General features: G+C 35.9%; 1 protein-coding gene across 8 annotated transcripts in view; it reads left to right on the forward strand.

The window, feature by feature from the left end:
* FAM184A (family with sequence similarity 184 member A) overlaps positions 1-23,143 on the forward strand; it is a 73,193-nt gene that overhangs the window by 27,836 nt on the left and 22,214 nt on the right. For all 8 annotated transcript variants that reach the window (XM_015622764.2, XM_015622766.2, XM_015622767.2 and 5 more), the window contains exons 3-9: positions 1,556-1,691; positions 4,697-4,878; positions 5,512-5,709; positions 8,911-9,033; positions 12,822-12,983; positions 14,853-14,974; positions 15,169-15,319. In XM_015622764.2, the coding sequence (XP_015478250.1) occupies positions 1,556-1,691; positions 4,697-4,878; positions 5,512-5,709; positions 8,911-9,033; positions 12,822-12,983; positions 14,853-14,974; positions 15,169-15,319 (1,074 nt within the window). The remainder of the gene's footprint in view (positions 1-1,555; positions 1,692-4,696; positions 4,879-5,511; positions 5,710-8,910; positions 9,034-12,821; positions 12,984-14,852; positions 14,975-15,168; positions 15,320-23,143) is intronic.

A 23,143-nucleotide genomic window follows, 5' to 3' on the forward strand; every position in this document is an offset into this window, starting at 1 on the left:
ATTTCAGTGACTTGAATTATAAGAAATCTATATTTCCTTTTGAACCAGAACAATATTTTCTTTTCCTTCCTGCATGGCTAGAACTCATTACACTATCCAAGATAAGCTATTGTGAATCAGTACATCTGAATTAAGGCATAATAAAAGTTTAAAATCATAGAACTATAGAATAGTTTGGGTTGGAAGGGACGGTAAAGATCATCTAGTTCCAAACCCTCTGTCATGGGCTGGAATACCTTGCACTAGACCAGCTTGTTTAGAGTCCCATCCAGCCTTGAACACCTCGAGGGATGAGGAGTTAATAGACTCTGTGTGGACTGTTCTAGTGCCTCACCACCCTCACAGGGTGAAGAATTTCTTCATCATATCTAATCTAAACCTATTCTCCTTCAACTTAAAGCAACTCCCCCCATCTTATCACTGTATGTCTTTGTCAAAAGTTCTTTCTCAGCTCTCTTGTAGGCCTTCTTTAGATACTGGAAGGCTGCTCGAAGGTGTCCACAAGAACCTTCTCCAGGCTGAACATTCTTTCAGCCTGTCTTGGTAGGAGAAGTGATCCAGCCCTGTGATTTAGTGATTCAGTGCCCTCCTCTGGATTTTTTTTGACAGGTCCATGTCTTTCTTGTGTTGGGCCCCCACACCTAGACGGTAGTGAAAGTAGGGTCTGAAAAGAACAGAGTAGAGGAGCAGAATCACCTTCTGTGACCTGCTGACCATGCTGCTTTTGCTGCATTCCAAGACATGATTGGCCTTCTGGGCCGTGAGTGCACATGGCTAAGTCATATTGAACTTTTCATCCCAGAGTCCTTCTCCCCAGGGCCAGTCTCCACCCATCCTGTTTTTGTGCTTGGGATTGTCCTGATCCAGGTGCAGGACCTTGCTCCTGGCATTGTTGAACTCCATGAAGTTTGCCCAGTCCCATCTCTCAAGCCTGCCAAGGTCCCTGAGGATGATAGCCCTTCCCTCCAGCGAGTCGACTGCACCACAGAGCTTGGTGTCATCACAGACACAGACCCGGTATCACTGCCCATGTTGCTGAGAAACATGCTGAAAAATGCTGGTCCCAGTAGTGACCCCTGGGAATGTTTGATACAATTGCCCAGTTCTCATTTTATCTATCTCCATACATAGCTTAATTTAAGTCAGTAGTAAACACTCAGAGTTGCAATGAAGGACATTAAACTGCTATGAACACATCATGTATTTTTTATGGTGAAAAACTGTCAGATACCAGAAACCAGGTTTCTAAAGTTGACCCCCAAACTCTGTGGATCTTTTTATAGTATTGGTTTTTTTCATATACCTTTTTGAATATTGTCACATTTCTCTTATATATTACTGTCATGCTATGTATCCACTATCATGTTCTTCAAAAACTATTTTTGAAGCATTACATATAATACACAATGAATTTAGCAATAATATTACACTATTTCAGCTTTTGTGTGAATAAAACTTGTTTGCTGAAAGGTCTCTCCTGTACCTTTTAATGTAATGATCATTTAAATTGACATGATTGTATATGATGGTAACAGGTATTATGTGTTTCCTCTAGGTTCTTCAAAAACAGCTAGATGATGTGAAGGAGGAGGAGATGTCATTGTTAAGCAAACACAAAGAAGTGGAAAGCGAGCTTGCAGCTGCTAGAGAGCGCTTACAGCAGCAGGCCACTGATCTTGTTCTCAAAGCCAGTATGTATGTCAGTAACTTAATCTGGAAACAAACTTCATCCTTTTATTCTAGCCTTTCCTTTTTCTGTCATCCTCATGCAGGTTTAGAGTGCCTAAAGATGGTTTAATGCTTTCCATAGAATTTTCCACTAAGTTTTGGGTTTTTATTATTTTTTTTGCTATCACATGCATTGTATTTAAATTTTCTTTTTAGTGTACTCATTTGTCCAAATGCTGTACTTTGTATGGCATGTACGTATCTTCCAGGCCTTGGAACTGCACTTATTAACTGAACAATTCTGCTCTGTATCTGTCCACATAATAACTGAGCCTTGCTTCCTGTTCTTCCACCTTTTTTCTGTTGTTTCTTCTTTTTGCTGATGCTGTGGTACTTTGCTTTGTACTTACTGTGAGAAGATTTGCAGCTTATTGAATAATAAAGCCTTTAAAGTTTTCTCTATAGCTATTTTCTTAGCTTCTTTGTAGTTGCTGGCATGTGGAAAGGCACAAAAAAGAGCTTTAAGACCTGACTGTACACATGCAGATTTCTTTTCCCTCTTTGCCATTGTCTCCCTAGTGTGCTCAGTAGTAGGCATGGACCTCAGTACTTGAACTTGGACAGCTAAACAATAGGTAGGGTCTTGGGCTTATAAAGAGGTCCCTTGCTTATCTTTGGCCTTGCTGAACTAAACCAGTTATAGCAATTCTTGATTGTTTTCCACACAGATTACCAGAAGCCCAGGAGTAGTCTAGGCCATATATTAGAACAATATTGTGGCCAGCAGGGGCCCAAGACTGCAAGGTCCTATTAGATCAATCAGCTAAAAGGAATAGGTTTGCTGCTGAGAGTATGTAAAATGGGAAACTGACCCTTCAAAAGGTGAGGCAGTGAGAGCCCTGTTCTCATACACTCTAAAGCCATTGCTGTTTCATTCCTTAGGCAAGAGCACGGGAAGATTTCACCAGGCTGCCCTAAATGGGGTACAAATGTACAGTGGAAGTAAATACTCAGGCTGTTTTTCTTCATTCCTGATAGCGCAGAGTCAGCTTGCCTGTGATTGAGGCCAGCTCTGGTGTCCTCTGGCACCAGGATTTTCAGATTTACCAGAAGTCCCAGCGTGTCCATGCTGTTGCCAAGCTCAGTGGTGCTGTGAGCAGTACATCTTTGTTTTATAGTGCATCGGTGTGCAACAAGAACTAGGATCCCTGTTTGCAGTGGTGCCACCAAGCCATTGCCATGTGGTGTAGTTGGTTGCCAGCCTGTTTGTTTGCCTTCTGACACTGGCCCACTGCCATCTCCTTGATTTTCAGCTCACACTGTCAAAAATCCTTTCTCAAAGAAACTGAATTCTCATACTTAATTATCATAAAGAATGTTTACTCATCATATTGCAATTTTAGGACACTCTATTTTGTCTTTTCTGGTCATTTAAAATATTCTTCCATTTATCCTGAGATTCCCAACTTGTAAGGAAAGTGCTGCATTTCATACCTTTGTTGTAGAGCATGAGGAATGGGAAACCTGTCTTGTGTGTTAGTATTGCTAAGAAAAAAGCTCTAGATCAGTGTGTGAGTGTGTTTACAATTAAATATGTATGACATACTTGTATGACAAACTGAAAATTCTCATATTATTATTCTTATTGTTAGATTAGAAAATTTAGGGTTTGAAAGTACCTTTCTTAAATGGCTAAACTTTTGAAATAAGGATTTTTAAAAAATGTTAGAGAACTTAAGAATACCCATTGTTCTAAGTCTTCATCTTTGGTTTTCAGTTTTACAAACAAAAATGTTGATGTAAGTTTTAGAATTCTGCAGGGCTTAGTACAATTAGAGGTGTGCATTTTTAATGCAATTACTATCAATTGTGAGGTATTTTTAATTTCCAGTTTTCATTATATATCTCATGGCTCTTCACATCTGTGTCCACAGGCAACAAAGGCTAGAACAGTTTCCTTTTTGGCACATCTTGCTTTTAACAACAAATGGAAATGAATCATGAAGCTCAGTGACTTTGTCATGTGAGAAACAGCATATACTCCACTTCAATAGCTATCCCTTAGTGACTTAAATTTAAAAGCAGTACTCAATTATAAGACTGAACTGTCATTAAATCTGTCATTTTTGGACATTATAATAAAATTAGAAGGAAAACAACAGTCTTCTCTAGAAATTGAGAGTACAAAAAACAGTAGAAAATTATTCTGAGTAAACAATACCTCCTGTCTTTCAGCTGGACCAAACTAGAAGCATCCTCTTTTTCTTAACAGTCTTCTATTCACTCCAAAGCCTCTGCCAAAATAACAGAAATTTCACTGCTTTAGTCAGTTACCTACAATAACAAGAATCAAGAAGAACAGACAAATTTCTGAAGTCATAAATCTTTGTCAACTGGTTATGTGAAGGACAGATTATTATATTGTGTATTTTTAAGTTTTATTCCTTTGTTTGTTTGTTTTCAAAAATATATATATAAAGAAATTAAAAGGAAGCTTTCAGCCTGCAAGAATTTAGATCATACTTTACTATAGAGAGAGATTTTTATATCTTTTAGTCATATCCTTTTAGCAAAATAAAGTGTAATTCCATAAGTTTTACAGCAGATAAATCTATGTATCTAGTATGCCAACTAAATTATGAATTTGATAAAACAATGTTTATCTTTAGACATCAGTGTTCTATTTTCTGTTATCTATCTTGTTCTAGAATAGAAATTTGCAGGTTTAGTTGGGATCAGTTCTTTAGTGTCCTTAGAATTGCCTCCTTCTGCTTTCCTTTGGGAGTCAACACGTAATTTTGAACAAGGAAAATTGAAATGAAAGGAGTTCCAGTGCCCAGTGTTCTTGGGCATTTTACAATAAAACTAAAAAAGTGAGAAGTGGAGAGGAAGAGAAGTATTGTAGTGAAGACAACAGAGATCCATATGCAAGCTTCCGCTGGATTTGTACTATCACTGGAATGTGAATGTGTGCTTCAATTGCATGATACCAATGCCATGAGGTTTTAAAGAGCTGTTTTGTTTTTAGGTCACATTGGAATGCTTCAAGCTACTCAAATGACTCAAGAAGTTACAATCAGAGACTTGGAATCAGAGAAGGCTAGATTAAAGGAAAAATTGTCCCAGCTGGAAGAGGAAAGAAATTTATTACAAAGCAAAACACAGAGTCTGGATGAGCGACAAAGGCAGCAAATTCTGGCATTGGAGAAGGTTAAACACCTCAATTGCTTTAGTTGAATAAAATCAAAAAACTAGGATTCTCAGAAAAAAAAATGCTTTAATTTTTGTTTGATGTGACCAGACTAGGACCAGTATGTTTCAAGTATATCTCATGTAGCAACAAAGAATGACTAATGTAGAGTGTAAAGTGAGATTAGAGGAAAGTCAGATGAAATGTTCATACTGCTTTGTCAATCTTTTAACAATTTCATTTGATTTATGACCTTATTTGTATATGACTAATATCTAAATTGTCTGAGGAAAAACAAATGTGAAATGATTAAAGAATAGTTTATAAAGCCATTTGCTGAAAATGCATTGAACATGTTTGAAAATAGTAAACAGAAATTCTCTATAGGCTTGATACCTGATTGATGTTTTCTCAGATTAAATAGAGGAAAAATTTGATTTTAAGTAAGTATGTATTGTTTTGCATAGATCTTTTAAAATTACCTTTTTGGTTTCTGAATCATGTAGTCAGTGCTTAGTGTTTTCTCAATTTGTTTTATATCGAAGTTAATTTTTTGCAGATTTATGTCATCAGTAATGTTTTTGTGGTTTTTTTTATTCCTACTGTTCAGATTTTTTTACCATTTAACAGATCTCTTTTCCTGTACTTTATAGAAAGTAAATGAAGCAAGGGAAACACAGCGTGAATATTATGAGAAGGAGCTGGTAAAATTACAAGCAAGATTGGAAGGAGAGGCTGCACAGTTAAAGGAGGCTCATTCCAAGACCTTAGAAGAATTGGCATGGAAGCACCATACTGCAATTGAGGCTGCACACAGTACTGCTAATAAGGATAAGAAGAAACTGCAGATGGTATGTTCTTATTTTCTTAGTAATCAAACAAAAAGCAACTGTTACAGTTTGCATCTTGTACTGCATGGTTTTGTTTTATGGCAAATTTAATTTGGAGTTACCTGCAGGTCTCTGAAGAAACTGCTTAACCTTTAGAAAAATAACAAGTATCTTGGGAAAAAAAAATGCACTTTCACTGTCATTTGTCTGCATACAGAGGAGAAATTCCCCATTTACACAAATGTATTTTCAAGTATAATAGTTTTGTTTTCCTGGGATTTGTGACCCATATTCAGAAGGGTTGGTATATCAAGATCAGTTATTCTGAAGGAGATGAAAGATCATATTATTATAACATGTATTTAAAATTTTCATTGGCAGTCCAGAAGTATAGAAAGATATTTTATTAGGACTTGGCTATATGTGTACGCAGAAGATGACAACTGCTGTTCCAAGCTTGCATCATAAAATTATGTCCTGTACAGCAACTATACATTTACCTTTGACTGGAATCCTTAAACTGAAAGGCTTTTTTTTATTTCACAAATCTGGCCTTTTCTTTGTCAGGATGAGAGGTCCATTTTTTAATTACTATTTCCTGATCTGATTGTATATGTGTTATACACAAATTTTGCCTCATACAGGAAATACAGGATTAAGTGTTTAATTCAAGGCTATGTTATATTTCTTTTGATGTATTCATAGGAAACATACCAAGGAACATGGTTGTAGTTAGTGATATAGTAGTGATGTAGTAGTAGATTTGGTTTAGTTTTGTAAATTTTTCTACCAGTATCTTGCTTCTTCAATTTTTAATAAATCCAAAATACTTTTTTTGTCACCCAGAAATTGAAGTAGTTCTCAGAGACATATATGAATTTGATATTTCAGGTTTACTTTCTTTAAAACTTTAAATATGCCTGTTATTAAGACAATGTCTCTTAGGGTTTCTGGGTATATTTTCCTTTTATTTCAGTAAGATGTAGGATTCTTTTTCTTTTGTTTTGTTTGTTACTAAAATAATGTGGAGAATAAAACAAATTGAGATCACAAACTTTTTTTCTTACAACATTAAACTAGTTTAAACAGGAAACACACTTTCTAAGTGTGAGAAATGTGAAATCATTTTAACAATGAAAACTAGCTATGAAGAGATGTTAGGATCAAGGTATCAGTCAATCTTAATCAGATTTCACTGATCTTAATCAGATTTCACTCTCTCCTCTGTCAAACCTGTCTCACTAATCACATGTTGTGGTGATCAAGTAATCCAAGGAAGAAAACAGTGAAGCTTAAATGTGGACCAGAGTTGAATTTTGTATGAGGAAGAAGCATGGTACCAGGAGCTTTGGGATAGAGGACATGAGGATTCATTTGGATTGGAAGCCTGGCAAATGCATCTGGGGAACAGAAGAGAATTCAGCAGAATTAGAGTAGGACTCAAAAAATAGCTCAAATATTTCTTTTTGCTTCAGTATTTCCATCTATAAAATGAGCTGTAAAAATGGCATCAGGAGGATTATGAAAATAGAGTTGCTAATAATTTTGCAGTACCGCACAGCTGTACTGACAAGTATCATCAGAGAAATAATTACTCTGTTATCAGAATAGGGTCTAAATAGCACCAGTGGAATTTTGCAGACAGCAGATTTTAGCATGAACAAGACAAATTGATCAAGTTTCACTGAGCAAGGAACATTTATCCCATGTGTTGACTCATGTGGACCCAGTGAAGAAGGCAGGCACTTGTTGAGTTCCATTGTTTAGTAATGTGCTAATAACATTTGTTACTCTGTTTTGTCACTCTGTCCAGCTTCTACCATGAATCGTGCAAGCAGTGTATGCAGAAATTATTTACTGCCTACCCCATATCCTAAAGCAATGCTAGAACTAACAAGCTGCTTAATGTGCTTACCACCTTCTGCAAAACACTTGAGGCATCTTTGGGTTTGGATGAGGAAGGCTTGGCCTCTGTTGCTTCTTGGAGTTAGCTGGGTGACACTTCATGTCTGTCTTGCAGCAGGAAACCTTGGGTTTCCTTAGACTTTTATATCTTTTAGTGACTGTTTTTCCTCTTTAGTTCTTTCTCCCTATTTCCCCAATTTTACCGATACTTTCAGTTGTACTTTTTGTTTCAGGCTGGCTCTGGGCTATGTATTTTCATGGCTGTTTCTGAGATAATACTGATGTTTCAGAAACTTGAGCCCAGGTCTGCACAGAGGCACTGAATCAGTGCTAAGCCTTGCATTTCAGCTGAGCCCCTAGGAAGGAGTTAATAAGAGAGCCTCTAGCTCCATAGAAAACCTTGAAGCTTTGTATAGCATGACTTTGGAGCACCTTGCTTGGCAACCTTAATTTTCTTTCACTAAAACTTTGCAGTATTATAAGTTATATAGTGTATTTCACTGAAATATGTAATAAAATTCTCAATTTTAACATGTTTCCTTTAAAATAGTTTGTGAAATAAATTGTTCTTATGAAAATGTATTCTGAATATTAATAAAGATGAGGCATAAATTTATAATTTTCATTAAAAAATATAAAAGTTTCTAACATTTATGTGTGTATATATATGCACATGCAAAATTGGCTCATGTAAGAGAAATATAATTCCTCCAGCAGTTATTTTGAAAATTTGGCTATTACACCATAAAGGTTGAATGAAAACAGGGGTGTTACTTGATTCTTTCCATGTAGTTAAACTTGAAAACTCATTGTTGATCTCTTTTGGTTCTACATAAATTTTATAGACATATTGTGTGGGGATTTTTTTTCGTTTATTATAACATTCTGAAAAACTTCACAGAGCTCAATCTGAGTTTTAAGATTTCCTCTTTCCTGTGGGGATTATTTGTAGGAAGTAGGTGGGTAAAGGCTGAATGACATGCAGATTTATCAGTGTAATTTTATAAAAAATGGAAAATTCTTCTTTCAGCTCAGACTGATAAATTGTGGAAGTAGACATAATTTTAAAGCTTTTGATAATTGAGAAGTAATTGAGAAGAAAGTCCTGTTTGTCTTTATTTTGTGATTAATCAAAGATAAACTGAAAAGTTAAGACATCTGTTGTAAAAGGATATAAATATTCATGCTTTAACAGTTTAAGGAAGGGTATCACAAGTGTTTATGCCAGTTAGAATCATTTTCATGTGGTCGACCTGTACTTTACAATGACTGCATTACAAGTATTTAATGTTTCTTCCATCCTTCCTGTTTCTGAAGGAGTTGGAGCAGCAGTTTGAGAAAGAGAAACTGCATTTGGAGGATGATAAGAATCAGCTCCGACAGCAGCTGGAAAACGTGAAAGAAGAGCTGACAACAAAGCTGACTTCTGCCACTCAGGAGGCAAGGACTGACTTGCTTATTTCAGCTACCACATTTTATCAATAGTCATCTTAGACTCCAGGACAGGTCTAGGACTATGCTGTTGAGTGTTTAATGCCTTACTTCTGTTTAGAGTAGAATATTCATTAAACATAACAAGCTGATTGACTGCTTCTGAGCAATGATTTTATTGTCCTTTACAAAATTAACAAAGCAAGAGAGATGTAAACAGCTAATGTAAACAGCTCTTTATTTTTAATTGTTTTTATCTTGTCATTAGATACACAGACCTCTACACAAAATATGTCAGGAGAGAGAGAAATTCAATGAGTAATGTAAACCCATATTTGGTTATGGTTAACATATCATAAATTCTAGTCAGTTTCCTGACCTGGAAATCATCTTCATGTCTTTTCATCAAAAGATGATATGAAATACTTTTAGTAAGACCCAAATTATTCACTATGTCTTTATATATGCAATCAGTGTTAAATGTATCATATCTCAAGACAGTTTTAATTTTTTTAGTTGGAAATCACCACCTTTTCATAATGAAGTATTTTGAAACTAGAAGTACATTCTACTGATATCAAAAACATCAAATCATTTTTCTCTGGAAATTTTGCCTTCTTTCAGGAAAATATTTCATCAGCTTTATTATTCAGTATTATGAATGCCCTATGCATGGCTTCAGTGTGTGCTTTAAGAGAGACTTAGACATGAATTTAAGTATTATTTTGCAGCAACATTTTTCATTACTGCTTTCTATACTGTACAACATCTGGAGAGAGCAGGTGTCTCATTCTGGTGATTTGCAAATTGCACAAATGCTAAGCTAGCTTAAGAAAAAAACTTGCCTGTTTTTAATATACTAAATGGGGAAGTTTGCTCTTCCAAAAGTATAGATGAACTTATTGAAGTATAGATTTTATTTTTTAATATATTATATATTACTGCATTAATAGTCTATTGATACGCTGCTATATTAATAGCATCATAATGTATTTGATTATTCTATATTAAGGTATATATTCTGAAAATATGTATTAATATATACTTTCAGAGTAGGACCTACCAGATAGATGGATATGCCAGAGCTCATACTCTACCAGGGTAGTTGGACCTCCCACCTTTAGAGTTCAGCAGTTCTGCTGATTGGTCAGTTGTGAGTAGCTGTTTAAACAGGAGAATTTTACCTCCTGAGGATTGCCAGTATGGTTGTTTCAGAGCTTAGAGAAGGTGCAATTTTAAGCTGGAACTGCTCTTTCTTTTTTAACACTGTGCTTACCTGCATTCAAATTGATGAAAATATGATGTATTTGTTATATATCTTAACAAAATCATACACAGCTTTATTTTTCAGTTCAAAATTACATGGAGTTTAGTTACTTCTTTTTAGCTTTAACTTCTCTGTTGCATGCTAACTTTCATTGTTACTGGATTAGATCTGAGTAGAGCTCTATTGTCATTCTATCATCATCTAACCCTATAGGCTTGACTCTAGCTATTCTTTATCAATTTCTCTTGGGTTAATGAGCAATAAACTTTCTCTTTCCTTTAAGGAAATAACTTCAAATGTTTTAAGAATGAATTTCTGTTATCCAGCTGCTATCAAATTCCATCTTGGAAAATTCATCAGCATGCTGAGTTTACCAAACAGAGAAAAAGTTAAGGAACAAGAAAGACTAAAATAGGGAACTAGGTCCAGCTGCTGTCCAATATAAAAGTTTATATACAATCTTTTGCCAGGATAATTGCAATTCCATATATTTTGCATAGTGAAAGAATGAGAGAAAGCATACAGGTGATGAATTTGGGTTGGTCTGTAAATCTGCTCCACGAAGTACAGAGGAGATATGTTTCATTTCATTGCTATGTTTATCTTGAGCACATGAAAGATGTGCTTCAATTGCAACCACAGCTTGGCCTTAGATCTCTATTGACGACTAACAACAGTTTCTCAATGCCTTCACTGACCTAGAAAAAGCTTCCCTGTGGTGTGTCTGACACATTATTAGCTTAGCTTTTACATTGCTACTGTTGCTTCTTTTTTTTTTTTTTTTGTTTCCTTTAAGTTACAGAAGTAATTTAACAGTAGGCTTGTATTCTTTGCTTTCTGTGGATGCTAGCTCAGTTCTCTCTTCCCTGCTGAGAAAGCTGCTTTTGAACCCATGCCATTTCCTTTTCTTTTTGACAGACTTTCTGGTGGCAATTACCTTAGCTAAAGGATGAGGGAAGATTGAAGCCTTATTAGGCTTGCTTCTAGTACTAAGCTATTTAAGAGCAGTGTAATCTTAAATACTTGCCAGAGATTTTTTTGGGAGTTTGGGTTAAGTCAAGATAATGGCTTTCTCACATGTGTCTCAGGATGAGGCCGGCTGTTCACTCTAGATTTGTTTCCTTTCACTGTAGACCAGCCAAGGCCTTTTAGAATGTTGGTATGTTTGCATCACTTGGCACAGCTATCTAAGGACTTGCTGTCTCCAAGCAAAGGATTTCTGATGAAGTTACTAAAGAGCATTTTAAACAGCCTCCATCACTGCTTTGTCAACAGCAGGAATATATCTTAAGCCCTATGAGTGGCATTCCTGCCTGCTCCCATATCCTTTAGATCTACAGGATTGGTATTCATATGATGCAAGTGGTTTGCTACTGTCAGATACATAGACAGCAGTACACTACAGGGATACTAATGCAGTTTGGGGATGGTTTTTCTTGTAGGGATTCTCCTTCAGGTAGCAGTGCTTTGTAGGGAATTACTGGTTGGTTGAATATAATTCAAAGGAGCTCAGAGACAAGTGCTCAAGTTCACATGAGTTTTTCACTGAGATCTCTTATGCCAAAGGAATTTTGGATTCCTTTCTGAGGGGAAAGGAGGAGTTCCTATTTTTAAACACTTCACAGGTTGTCGATAGAGGGAGAAAGTTCCTGGAGAGAGGGGTGGTGTTGGTGTCTTTGTGTATATTATAAACAGTATTTGTATGTAATTATTCTAACAAACAGGAAGAGTGGTTATAATTCTTACCTATCCATGCCTGTAAACCAAAGGCTAGTCTTTTCTTGTGACACTTGGCCTATTGTGGGTGGATTTATCTCAACATACAAAGGCAATAGAAAAGACTATTGCTTCAGCAAAAAATGCACTTCCAGTTAGCTGCTGTTCTTTGTTCCTCCCTGCCTCCCATTTTCCTGTTTTTTCAACCTACATACTTTAAAAGCTTTTCTTTCCTATAACTGCAGTCTCTCATATTTTTATTTGAAGGGAAGAAGTGTAGTATCATCATTTTACACATGGGAAGCTGAAGTACAAACAGGCAGAAAAAAAGAGTATCTTTACATAGCAGTTAAGGAAATGATTACATTATACTATATCGTTGCTAGCTTGAGTTTTAAACAGGCTAGACAGGTAGCAATCTGAAAACAGAGAAATTTAAACCCTAGAACAAGTTAATTTATATATTAGAGTTTATGTATTTTGAAATACTCATTAATTTGCTGAAAACATGCTTTCTCAGAGTGAACTTACACTCAATTTAGTATCTTTTATGTAGCCTCTTTCCTTGCAATGTGTATCAAACACATATTGAATATATTTTTTTTTTACTTGTAAAAATCCTCTAATTGAGTCTTTGCTTTTATAATTTTACAGGAATTTAAATACAGAAGCATTAACTGTTATTAAAGGAGAACAAGTAGTGCAATTAAAAATTTGTCTAGGTCAAAATTAGGAATCACTAAAAAACACCAGGATGGCTTGGCTGCTATTAGTAATAATTATGGAAATTACAGGTTTTTTTGCAATGTCACAGGTGTGTCGTCTGCAAGACCTAGTACGAAAAAGTGAGCAAGGCCTCGGGACTGCAGAAGGACACATCTCCAGTCTTCAAGAAGCTCAGGAAATACTCCAGAAAGAACTAGAATTAACTAGAGCAAGACTGCGAGAGACCACAGATTCACTGTATAGTGTTGAGGTAACCACACTGTTGGAGAATAAATTGTGCAAAGCACAGTCATGGTGATTTTGGTTTTGTTTTTAAAATGCCTAGAACTGTTATGGGGTACACGTGATTGAAGGAGCTTCATATGGCTTCATTAAAGGAGAGATTTCTAATTTGAGCAGAAAATGTATAAAATGGAAACTAGAACAGGTTGTTTTGGGGTTTGGCTTTTTTAATTTTTATATAATTGGTTGATTGTTTTGAGGTGGGTATTTTTGGTTTTCAGAACATTTTTTGAATTTAACAGGCAGTGCTGCAGGCATATCTTTGTGTGGTTAATGTAAATTGTAGCTGCCAAAATATGTTCAGAGTTCTAACAGAATTTCATGAAAGGATGTGAGTGAACACTTGCAATTACAGACAGTTCATGTCATGATGCAAAACAAGGTCCAGAGCTTACTAGCTCTGGAAATTCTTTTGATGATTTTTTTGAATACATATATGCCGTGTTTTCCTTGGATAGTGGACACAGTTTTCATTTCAGGCTTGAATTTAGAATTTCAGTAAAGGCTTGAGAATAATTTTTAGATATATACTAGGATATCTTTAAAGATAGCAGACTGTCACCTAGATAATGTGACCACTTTATACCATTAAGCAATTAATTTGCCTAGGCGCTAATACATTGTCATTTTAATTGGCTTAGATGGAAATAGAACAGTCAGTCTGTCAATAGCTTATTGACTGCAATAGTGGGTAAACATTTCCTTTTTGGTTCCTCAGTAAAGAATGTACATTTACAAGATCACAAAAGTATTTGATGTAGAGCGGCAAATATGATAATTTTTTTTTCACTGAACGTGTTTTCATATTTTTTTAAAAAACCAGCCTGAAACAGGTTTTTGATATATTTTTTTATTTCTTTCAGCTACAGTCATTGGAGTTGAACAATATTGTAGTTTATAATTTCCGCTCTATTTTTTATAATGTCGCTAAATGTTCCTATGAACTACTATTGCTCTCTTCACCTATTAAAACATTTAAATATTCATATATATTAGGTTACTGGCAATAACAAGTATCTTATCAGATTTTAAAAATTATCAAAATGCTGCAGGAAAGGTTTCATTTTAAAATGTTTTGGGGGGTTATGTTTGCTTCTTGTGAACAAAGCAAGCACTGCTGAACAACATTCATGTAAGTAGGATTTCTAGGTGATACCTAATACTGTTCTTGTATGGTAAAACGTCAGCAGAAATTGATGGGAATTTTAAAGGTGGTGCTCTCTGTGTTCAGACTGTGGAACCTTGTTTCTAGCAGGCTTATTCCATCAAGAAATAGAAATTAACTTTGATCTTTGTATCACACACATGTAGCTCGGGCTTTGAAATTCAAATACTGGATATTTTATGCTTAGAAAAATTTAAAAAATAAAATTCAAAGCATTCTTGACAAAATACCTAAGCCACCTGCTCTAATTCTGAAGTGAGTACTTCAGTGTATGGGACTTGTTGACCTTTTGAGGTTCTTTACAACACAAATTATTTCATGATTCAACGTAATGGTATTGGGAAAGATTGCAGAATGACTTATTGGAAGATTGCTTTTTGTAGGAGTACATGCTTCTGTTTCACAAGTAAGAAATATCAGGAGATGTGTAAGCATTAATTGTGCATAACTAGGAATTTCACACTGAAGAAGTTGTAGTTCAAATTTATGAGCCAATTATAATTGATATTTTTATTATAAATACACTCAAATAAATATAATATTTATTATAAATACAATCAAAAATACATTTTTATTATAAATACTCTTTGATTATAAATACAATAACTCATTTAATGTTTGAAATACACTTTTGCTGCTGATCAGTCTCTATTGTAAAGTTTGTATTTGCAGGGAGAGCTAGATCAGGAGAGACAACAGCACGAGGCAATGATTGCTGCCATGAGAGAGGAGGAAAAGTTCAAAGTTGACAGAATGGCACGTGACTTGGAAATAAAATGGACAGAAAATCTTCGGCAAGTATTATTATTTTTCTTTTATTCTTTAATAAGAAATTAACTATATATTATATGCAAATGTACTATCAAATGAAATGCAAAGCAAGGGTTTTGGTTATTTTAGATTTTCCAATTATTACTGAGATCATGATTCTTTCCTACTTCTTACACAAGGTCCCACTGCATTTTAGTTATTTGACCTTTGTTTTTAGACAGGAATGTAATAAGCTTCGTGAAGAGCTGAGGCTGCAGCATGAAGAGGACAAGAAGGCAGCCATGACTCAGCTGTTGCAGCTGAAAGAACGTGAAAAAAATGCAGCAAGGGATGGATGGCAAAAAAAGGTTGAAGATCTTTTAGACCAGGTAACTATGGTGTCTTTTAGAATTGGAAAGCCATTACAATTTAATTGTTGGTAGCTTATTACCAACTAAGTAAATTAAATTGATTGTGACATCTGGTTTTGAAATTAAATTTGTTAGCATAGGGCTTTTTAAACTAATCATGATCAAATATTTTAAATAATATGTGGATATGACTTTAATTATATGAATGGTGTTCTTTTTACAGTTTTGAGGGGAGGAGGGAGAGGGTGTTGACAGTCTCACTTCTTTGCTACAAGATTGTTTTGATTTTGTCTGCTCACCTGTTGTGCTGTTAAATATCTACCAAAGCTAATTGTTTGGACTTAGAGGTATCCCCTATCTTTACAAAAATAATAATCCCCTATGTGTCCAAGAATAGCACTGTACAAGTCTCTGGGAAGTCAAAATGTCTCTCAATTGCTATGACACATTTATCACAGCTATGTCTTAAGTGATTTTGGACATTATTTTGGGATACTTTCGTGTAAATACTGAGGTTTTTTGATGGTAACTCGTATTTATAATCTCAATTATGTTAGTTAATTTAAAGAAAATACTTGCTTTGTACTTTTTCCAAACCATAAATGCAGTAGAACTGGTTTTAATGGCTCCAGTTTGAAGAAATAGCTGATAATGAGCAAACACGCTTTAAAGTAAGAGTAACAGATTCTGGAACTTGTTAAATGACTATGATTCCAGGGTGTTATTGTGGGATAGCTTTTAATTTGCTGGCTAATTTGTGAAATCTAATAACTGAGCACGCATTTGATTATTCAGCCTCTCACAGGAGCACGTCACAATATATTTTGCTGACAGGGGAATTTAAACTTGTGAAGTCTTGTGGTTTAGGCTCATAAAAGCTGGAGGTTTTCAAAGTTCTTGGTCTGTTACTTTTTATAACATGAACATAATAAGAATTGGACTAATTTGATTTTAAATTTCACATTACCCAAGTTTCATTTGCTTTTTTTACTTCTACCTATAAATAGCATTTTGTCTTGAAAGGGATATATTAAACTTTATATAGTTTTAACATACTTTTATCTCTGCCTTTCAAGAATACCATGTGAAATCTAATCAACAGTTTCAGAATGGAAAATTACTGTGTTGCAAATTGACATTTTTTTTCTGTCTGTGCAAGAAATTTTGGAATCGGAAAGCTAACTGTAGTAAGGAGAATTTACTAGAGAATAGGAAAAGGTCTCCATATGCAAAATGGTTGTATTTTTCTTTTTTCTTCATATCTTTTACTGTATCAGAACTGTATGCAAAGAGATTAATAGCATGTGAAGACTATTTTTTTTTTCAATCCAGCTGTGACTTTTCCATATCACTGTTTGAATTGGATAGGTATTTAATAAAGATTGAAAAGTTAAGTGTTGGTAATAGGGAATTAAGCTTTCCCTCTGTAAGGATCTGTATTTTATCCACTACAGCTGGATGAGAGGAAATTCCAGACCATAGTGTAAAAGATGAGTAACTTAACTCTTGGAAAAATGGAGCTGTAGTAAGTTCCTCCTGACTGGAGCACACAAAAAGTAGTCTCTGAGAGTTCTAGTGACCTGGATTACAGAATCACAGACTTGCTTAGGTTGGAAGAGGCCTCAGGAGGCTGCTCAAATCAGTCAGCACTGAATTTGAACCAGGTTGCTTAGGGCTCTGTCCAGTCAGCTCTTGAATAACCTCTAAGGATGAAGATTCTACAGTGTCTCTGAATAATCTCATTTATTGCTTAATTATCCTCATAGTGAGCTTTATATTTAGTCAGAACCTTCTCTGTTTCAGTTGGAGTGTAGCCTCTCATTGTTCTGCTGTATACCATTGTAACAAGACTGGGTCCACTTTCTCTGTAACCACCTCACAGGTGCTGGAGAGGTATTTCTTCTTTAGCCTGAGCAAACAGAGTTACCTCAGTGTTCCAGTCCCAGCCTTCTTGGTGGTAGCTTTCCACTGAATATGATCAAGTTTATCAACATGTGTTTTGTACCAAAGCTGAATGAGCTGGAGGAGGAGACAGAATATGCTTCCAGGTGATGTGCCTTAAGTGCTAAGTCAAAGGCACTGATCCCTTCCCTCAAACCACTGGTTGCTGCTACAGCCCAATGTGCTGCTGGCACCCAGTGCTGCCACTCCACACTGCTGGTTCATGTTTAGCCTACCGTCAATGAGGTTGTGCAGAGCAGATCTGTGACCCAGTGTGGACCAGTGTATGGGTTTGTTCCTTCCTGTGTCAAGGAATTTGCAATTGTCTTTGCCAAATTTTGTGTGGTTCCTGCCAGCCCATACTTATAACATAGATAGGTCCCTCTGGATGGCAGCCCAGTCTTTCAGTGTATGGTGTCCATTCCACTGTGTTGCCCTCCACCTTTTATTCTTCCCAGCTTGGTGTCACCCACAAACTCTGGAAGGATGCTCCTCTGTCTCCATCTCCAGACCTGATAAGGTGCTGAAATGAGCTACTGAAATTCTAATGCCTTAGAAATTCTGCCTTGAACTGGAGCTGCCTGTGAAATAGTGTATTTGTTACACCCTGGTTTTAATTTGTAGGAAGATGTATTTAAATCCTATTTGAAAGGCATGAAACCTGTATAAAATTAGGAAGAGAAGAAATACAGTTTCTCTTTCTGCAGTTCAGATTGTTACACCTGAAACAGAAGTCTGCTCTATACCAGTAGTATTATACAATGATTTAGCAAAACAATACAAGCCCAGGGTCACTGCAAAATTTTTTGTAAATCCTGATTTGACAACAAATGTGGCCAATGTGTGTTCTTTATGTTGAGAAAGTGTCTAGAGGTTTGCCACTTAGTTGTATAATTTCTGTTCATAAAGTTGAATTCAGAAATTAAATGCTCATCAATGGAGGTGCAGTTTTCTAATGTGTATTGATGCATCTCTGATTTGGTTTAAAAACAAGCTACAAAGAAGTGTGTCGCCTAACTTGAAGTATAGGAATGGTTATGTAATCATACACGGCTGAAGGGCTGAGAAAACAGGTTTAAATATAGCTACCTACACTGTAGAAAAATACAGCATAGAGTATGCCCACTTGGGAATGGTGCTGACTGGTGCTGAAAAACTGAATGAATAGACACAGATATAAATTTTAATTAAAAAAAGCGCCCAAACCAAACAGTTTCAATCAAATAAATTATGCCCATAAAGTACACTAAGCTGATTTGAGTTTTTAAAATTATTTTCTTCTGATCTACAAATTTCTGCCACTTCTATTTGTTGCATGTTTGATGGGTAGAATCTAGTTCTTGCATAAAGCTAGGTAATAGTTTTGCTTTCATACCGGTAATGCTAAGTGGTCCCTCACAGAATGCACATAGGGTTATTGTTATTCTAATAGTATAGCTTTGTTATGAATAAAATAATTTTCTTGAGATAAAATGCTACTCAGCTGATAAAGTGCTTAAACACATTCTTGCTAGTTGCAAAGCATCATCAACACTTAAATGTGATTGGTAATTTAACTAAATCATTGTCTAGAGAGCAAATGTGTAGTTTTTATCACTGATGTGAGAAGTTATTCTAGAAGACAAAAACTAAAGTGCTTTTTTTCCCCCATAAATTGCACCAAGTACTTCTACATCAATCCATTCAAGAGTTTCATAATGAAATATGCAGTGAATTCAGATATGCTAGCTCCTTTCCATTCCTCTTAGCTCTATAATGGGGTTTTAACACTTTTCTTAAAAACATTTTACTGCTTCAGCTTCAGCCATGACCAAAATAGCTGGAATTTTCTTGTTTTTTTGAAAGCGTGAGCAAGTTCTCTATTTTGCCTGTCTGTCTTGTGCAACCTTCAGTTTTGGGCCTGGAACATACAGGTTTAGATTTGTAGTCTTCTTATCTGTTTCTTCTTGTGATACTTTTTATCAGTAAACTGAGTCAAGGGTTCTCATTGTGGCTGGGATTTTCTATATTTGAGCAAGCATTGGTTCTCCCATCTTCCTTACTGTTCAGTAACATATTTCAGTGAAGTAAATGTTGTTATCATTATTTTTTTCCCATATGTAGCTCTCCCATTCTTAAGTAGCTTCATACACAGCCAAGCATGTGTGACATTCTTCTTTCTTAACTTTGTCACCTTTTCACATCAAAGATATGTCTTCTATTAATAGAAATACCAGAAGTAGTACAGCAAGAATAGACAAAAATATACTACATATATTTTGGTAGCTGTTGTTTGTTTTTCCTACTGCAAAGACTCCTTTTTAGAAAATATGTTGAGATTTCCTCTTCAGAGTTTGTTTCTGTGATGGTGTGCTCCTTTTTAAACTGTAAAAGTAAATAGGAGAAACTTTGACTTGTATCAAAATGTAAGTATTTCCTTCTGATGCAGTTATTATTCAAATTGTAGTTTTCAGGAAATTACAAACTCAGTCTTAACACACTGGTCTAAAAATTTTGGGTATTCTGCTGTTGATGGGGTGCTGAGAAAAGCCCCTGAGCTCCTGTGCACATCTATAAATGGCTTTTGATCAGGCAACATCCAAAAGCAGTTGCTGCTCCATCTTTACTTGCCCGTGTGGAGGAGCTTATTGCAGAGCTGATGTGCATCCACATTAACAAAATCTGGAAACACTACTTTCTTCACCCAGCACAAGGATTACTGGCCTGTTCCACAATCCTTGCATTAGATTTGCTGTCAAAGGGATGCTGGAAATTTCTGCAAGAAACAACCTGCACATACCATGTATCAGTTTCCAGAAAGAAGGGAGATAAACTTTCAGCGCAGAATCATTTTACTCAGCTCCCTGTCACTTGATATGGTCCTGAACACACTGTCTAAAGGCTTGTCTGTCAGAAACAGAGTGGAGGTAAACTTCAAAAAACTCCCTCCTAATTTGGTTTGGCAATACTTCTATTCAATAATACTAGTAAGGCTACCATGACATCTAGTGGATGGTAAGAGATGTTAGGCAAGGTTTAAAAAGCACTTAGAAGTCTAAAATGTGGAAAGTCAAAAGAATAAAAAGAAAAATCATAGCAAGGAGGGAGAAGAGAGCAGAGAGCACCCTGAAATGCAGTTCAGAGTAATGTTTTATGGCTCTTCTTCAATCTGTAGATACTTGTTTTTCCAAAGGAGCATGCTTTCTCTGACTGTTGAAAACTTTGACAGGGTAATACAGTTCTCAAAACTGTGGTCTTAATGGGACTGTGCTGTAACTCATGTAGAGAATTAGGGGAGATTTGGGAGTTTCTTCCTATATTCATTGTCTGTGTGTGTCTGCCACTTACCACTGCTTTAGAAAAATTGGTGCTCCTGTATTCCAAGTGGGAAACATATGCTTTAAACAGGTCAGAAACTGTTTCACATGACATGTGGGTAATCACATAGTGCAGACTCACTGCAGCCCTCAGAGGGTCCACTACTGAGGGTGCTTCCCCTGGGTTCATGACTTTCTGCTTCTCAATAAAGAATCCCTCTTGTCCTGGCCTCCCTATTCTCTGCAGAGATGTGATTCTGATGATGACTTGGTGAGTTTGTTCTGTCCACATTGGTCATTGATTGTAGTGTTGTTTGAAGCCTGGACATGAAAACAAATGCCTAATGTTCAGCTGTTTGTTATAAGCCTTTGGTTTTGGTGATCCCATTCAGCCCAGACTGCCCCTTCATCATTGTTTTACTCTTTGTTTAAAAGATTCTGAATATAACGGAAGAAATTCATTAAAGACCATTTACAATTAAGAGCTACTCAGCAAAACAGGCAAATAAAAGCAACAGAAAAAAGTAGTGTTTTCAAAATATTTTCAGCAGTACACAGTAGGAATACTAACAAGTGTGAGTTTGTTCTGTGTTTTATAATAAATGTCTAACTGGACTTTTTTATCTCTCTTAATTCCTTTTTAATTTTTTTTCTCCCATGGTGTTTTGTTTAATTAAAAAAAATATATTCAGGCTAGTGTTTGGAGTTGATTTTTTCATATCCAAAGAAACCTGTCTACTTGATCCTAAACTTCTAATTGAAATTTAATGTCATGAGTTTTGAGTGGCAGCAAATCTGGAGGAGGTGGAAAGGCTTTTAATTCTTTTTGTCAGTGGATGAAAAGAACATGAAATTCTTAGTATTGTACATGAGTAAAAAGTTTAATTTGAGATTCGGAAGTTTAAACTTCCAAAACTGGTAAATAGAAATCGAAGCTAAATGTAGCAGTAATACCATCCCCCCCCAAAAATTTTAATCCTATATTTATAAATGTTTTTCCATTAAATGTAAGATAAAGACTCTGGCAAGTATCTAGTTGTAAAACACCTCCCTTGGCCTTTTTGCTCTGTACTTCCTCAAGGAACTTTTGCTTTTGGTTGAAAACCAATGAAATCAGCAGACCCTGGAAGGAATGAGAACTTATTAGGGAGAGCTAAATTTGTTTGAGATTCAGCAGTTGATTAAAATTCTAGATTAAGGCCAGTGATATTTCTGTGCCCCAGGAAAAATTAGTCAAGGTGTGTATATGATCTCTAAAGTCGTGATAGCATTATGACAAATAAATGAATGAAGCTGTATACACTTTCCAAAACCTTTAAAAATTATCAGGACATTCAAATGCACTTGTTTTTTCCCTGACTGTTGAACCTGCAGTTTGTTGGATTAAAAGAGTGTATTCTAAAATCCAAACAGATAGGAATCTGCAGAATACCTAGGGAAACCCTTGTCATTCTATGAAATTTGACAGATTCCTAAACTGGAAAAGATAAAAACTCCATCTTTTTAAAGCAACAGAAAAAGTTTCCCACCCTCTGGCATCCTGGAGATACCACCTTCCCTTTGGGGTTGCTCCGAAACCAAGAGGAAATCAGAATCAGTTAGATCCCAGAGATTATTAAAGATTTCAGAATGCCTTATATGTACTTCATTTTTCTCATCAGGAAGCAGTTGAGTTTTGAGATAGGGAAAGGGCTCTAAATGCTGCTTTTTCTTACTAGTCAGAGAGGGCAAACTTTGATGTAGCTCTCCAGTTCCTAGCATGTTACAAGCCTCGAGCCAAGTACAAAACGTTGTAGTAGCAAACAGCTGCTTTCCAAATCTCTGCGGAGTCATCTGCTGCGTAAGCATTGCGCAGCCAGAGACTCTACATATGCTGACAAATCAGTCCTTCTCTTCAAAGACCTATCTCGAGGGAGAGTTTTAGGGTTGTTGTTGCCATTATTAGATGGATAAAATGGGCTTATGCCAAAGGTCCCCTGGCTTCTGTGCTAGGCACTTCAGAAACTCATTTCCTTTACTAATGTCTGGTGGGTGCACATAGGATTTGTTCTTCAGAAAGGTAAGCAGCATCTCTGGGAGGTCATTCTGAAAATGAAGCAAAGACTGTGTAGCAATCTAGGTCTGCTTTGATGAAATAGATAAAGTAGGAGCTTTCCCAGCTAGGGTCTTAGGTTTTACACAATAATTTCTGTTTGCCAGCAGTGTTTTTAAAATTCAGTTAACCATATAGCCAAGTCAGATTGTGACACAACGTGACATTGAAATGTCAGTGATGGGAAAGTGTTATATAACTGATCTTTGGGGGATGTGAAGGCTGATGCTGAAATTAAGTGTCAAGCCTCTCTAATCTGTTTGAAAGTAATTTTTATTTCAGAGAAATCATAAAGCAGGGGAACTTCTATGCATTCAATAAGTTAATGTCCTGCAGGAAACAAGGTAACTGAATGAAAATGTGAAAATGTCACTGGTGCAGTAAATGTCCTTCTTGAGGGAAATGACACCATTTCATCACCAAGAATGGCCCCTGTGACAGCTGTGATGGGAACACAAACAGCACTTCATTACAATAAGCAAACGCAAAGCTTGAATAGTTTCAAATCACTAA

This window comes from Parus major, chromosome 3, assembly GCF_001522545.3.
Source record: "Parus major isolate Abel chromosome 3, Parus_major1.1, whole genome shotgun sequence".
NCBI lineage: Eukaryota > Metazoa > Chordata > Aves > Passeriformes > Paridae > Parus > Parus major.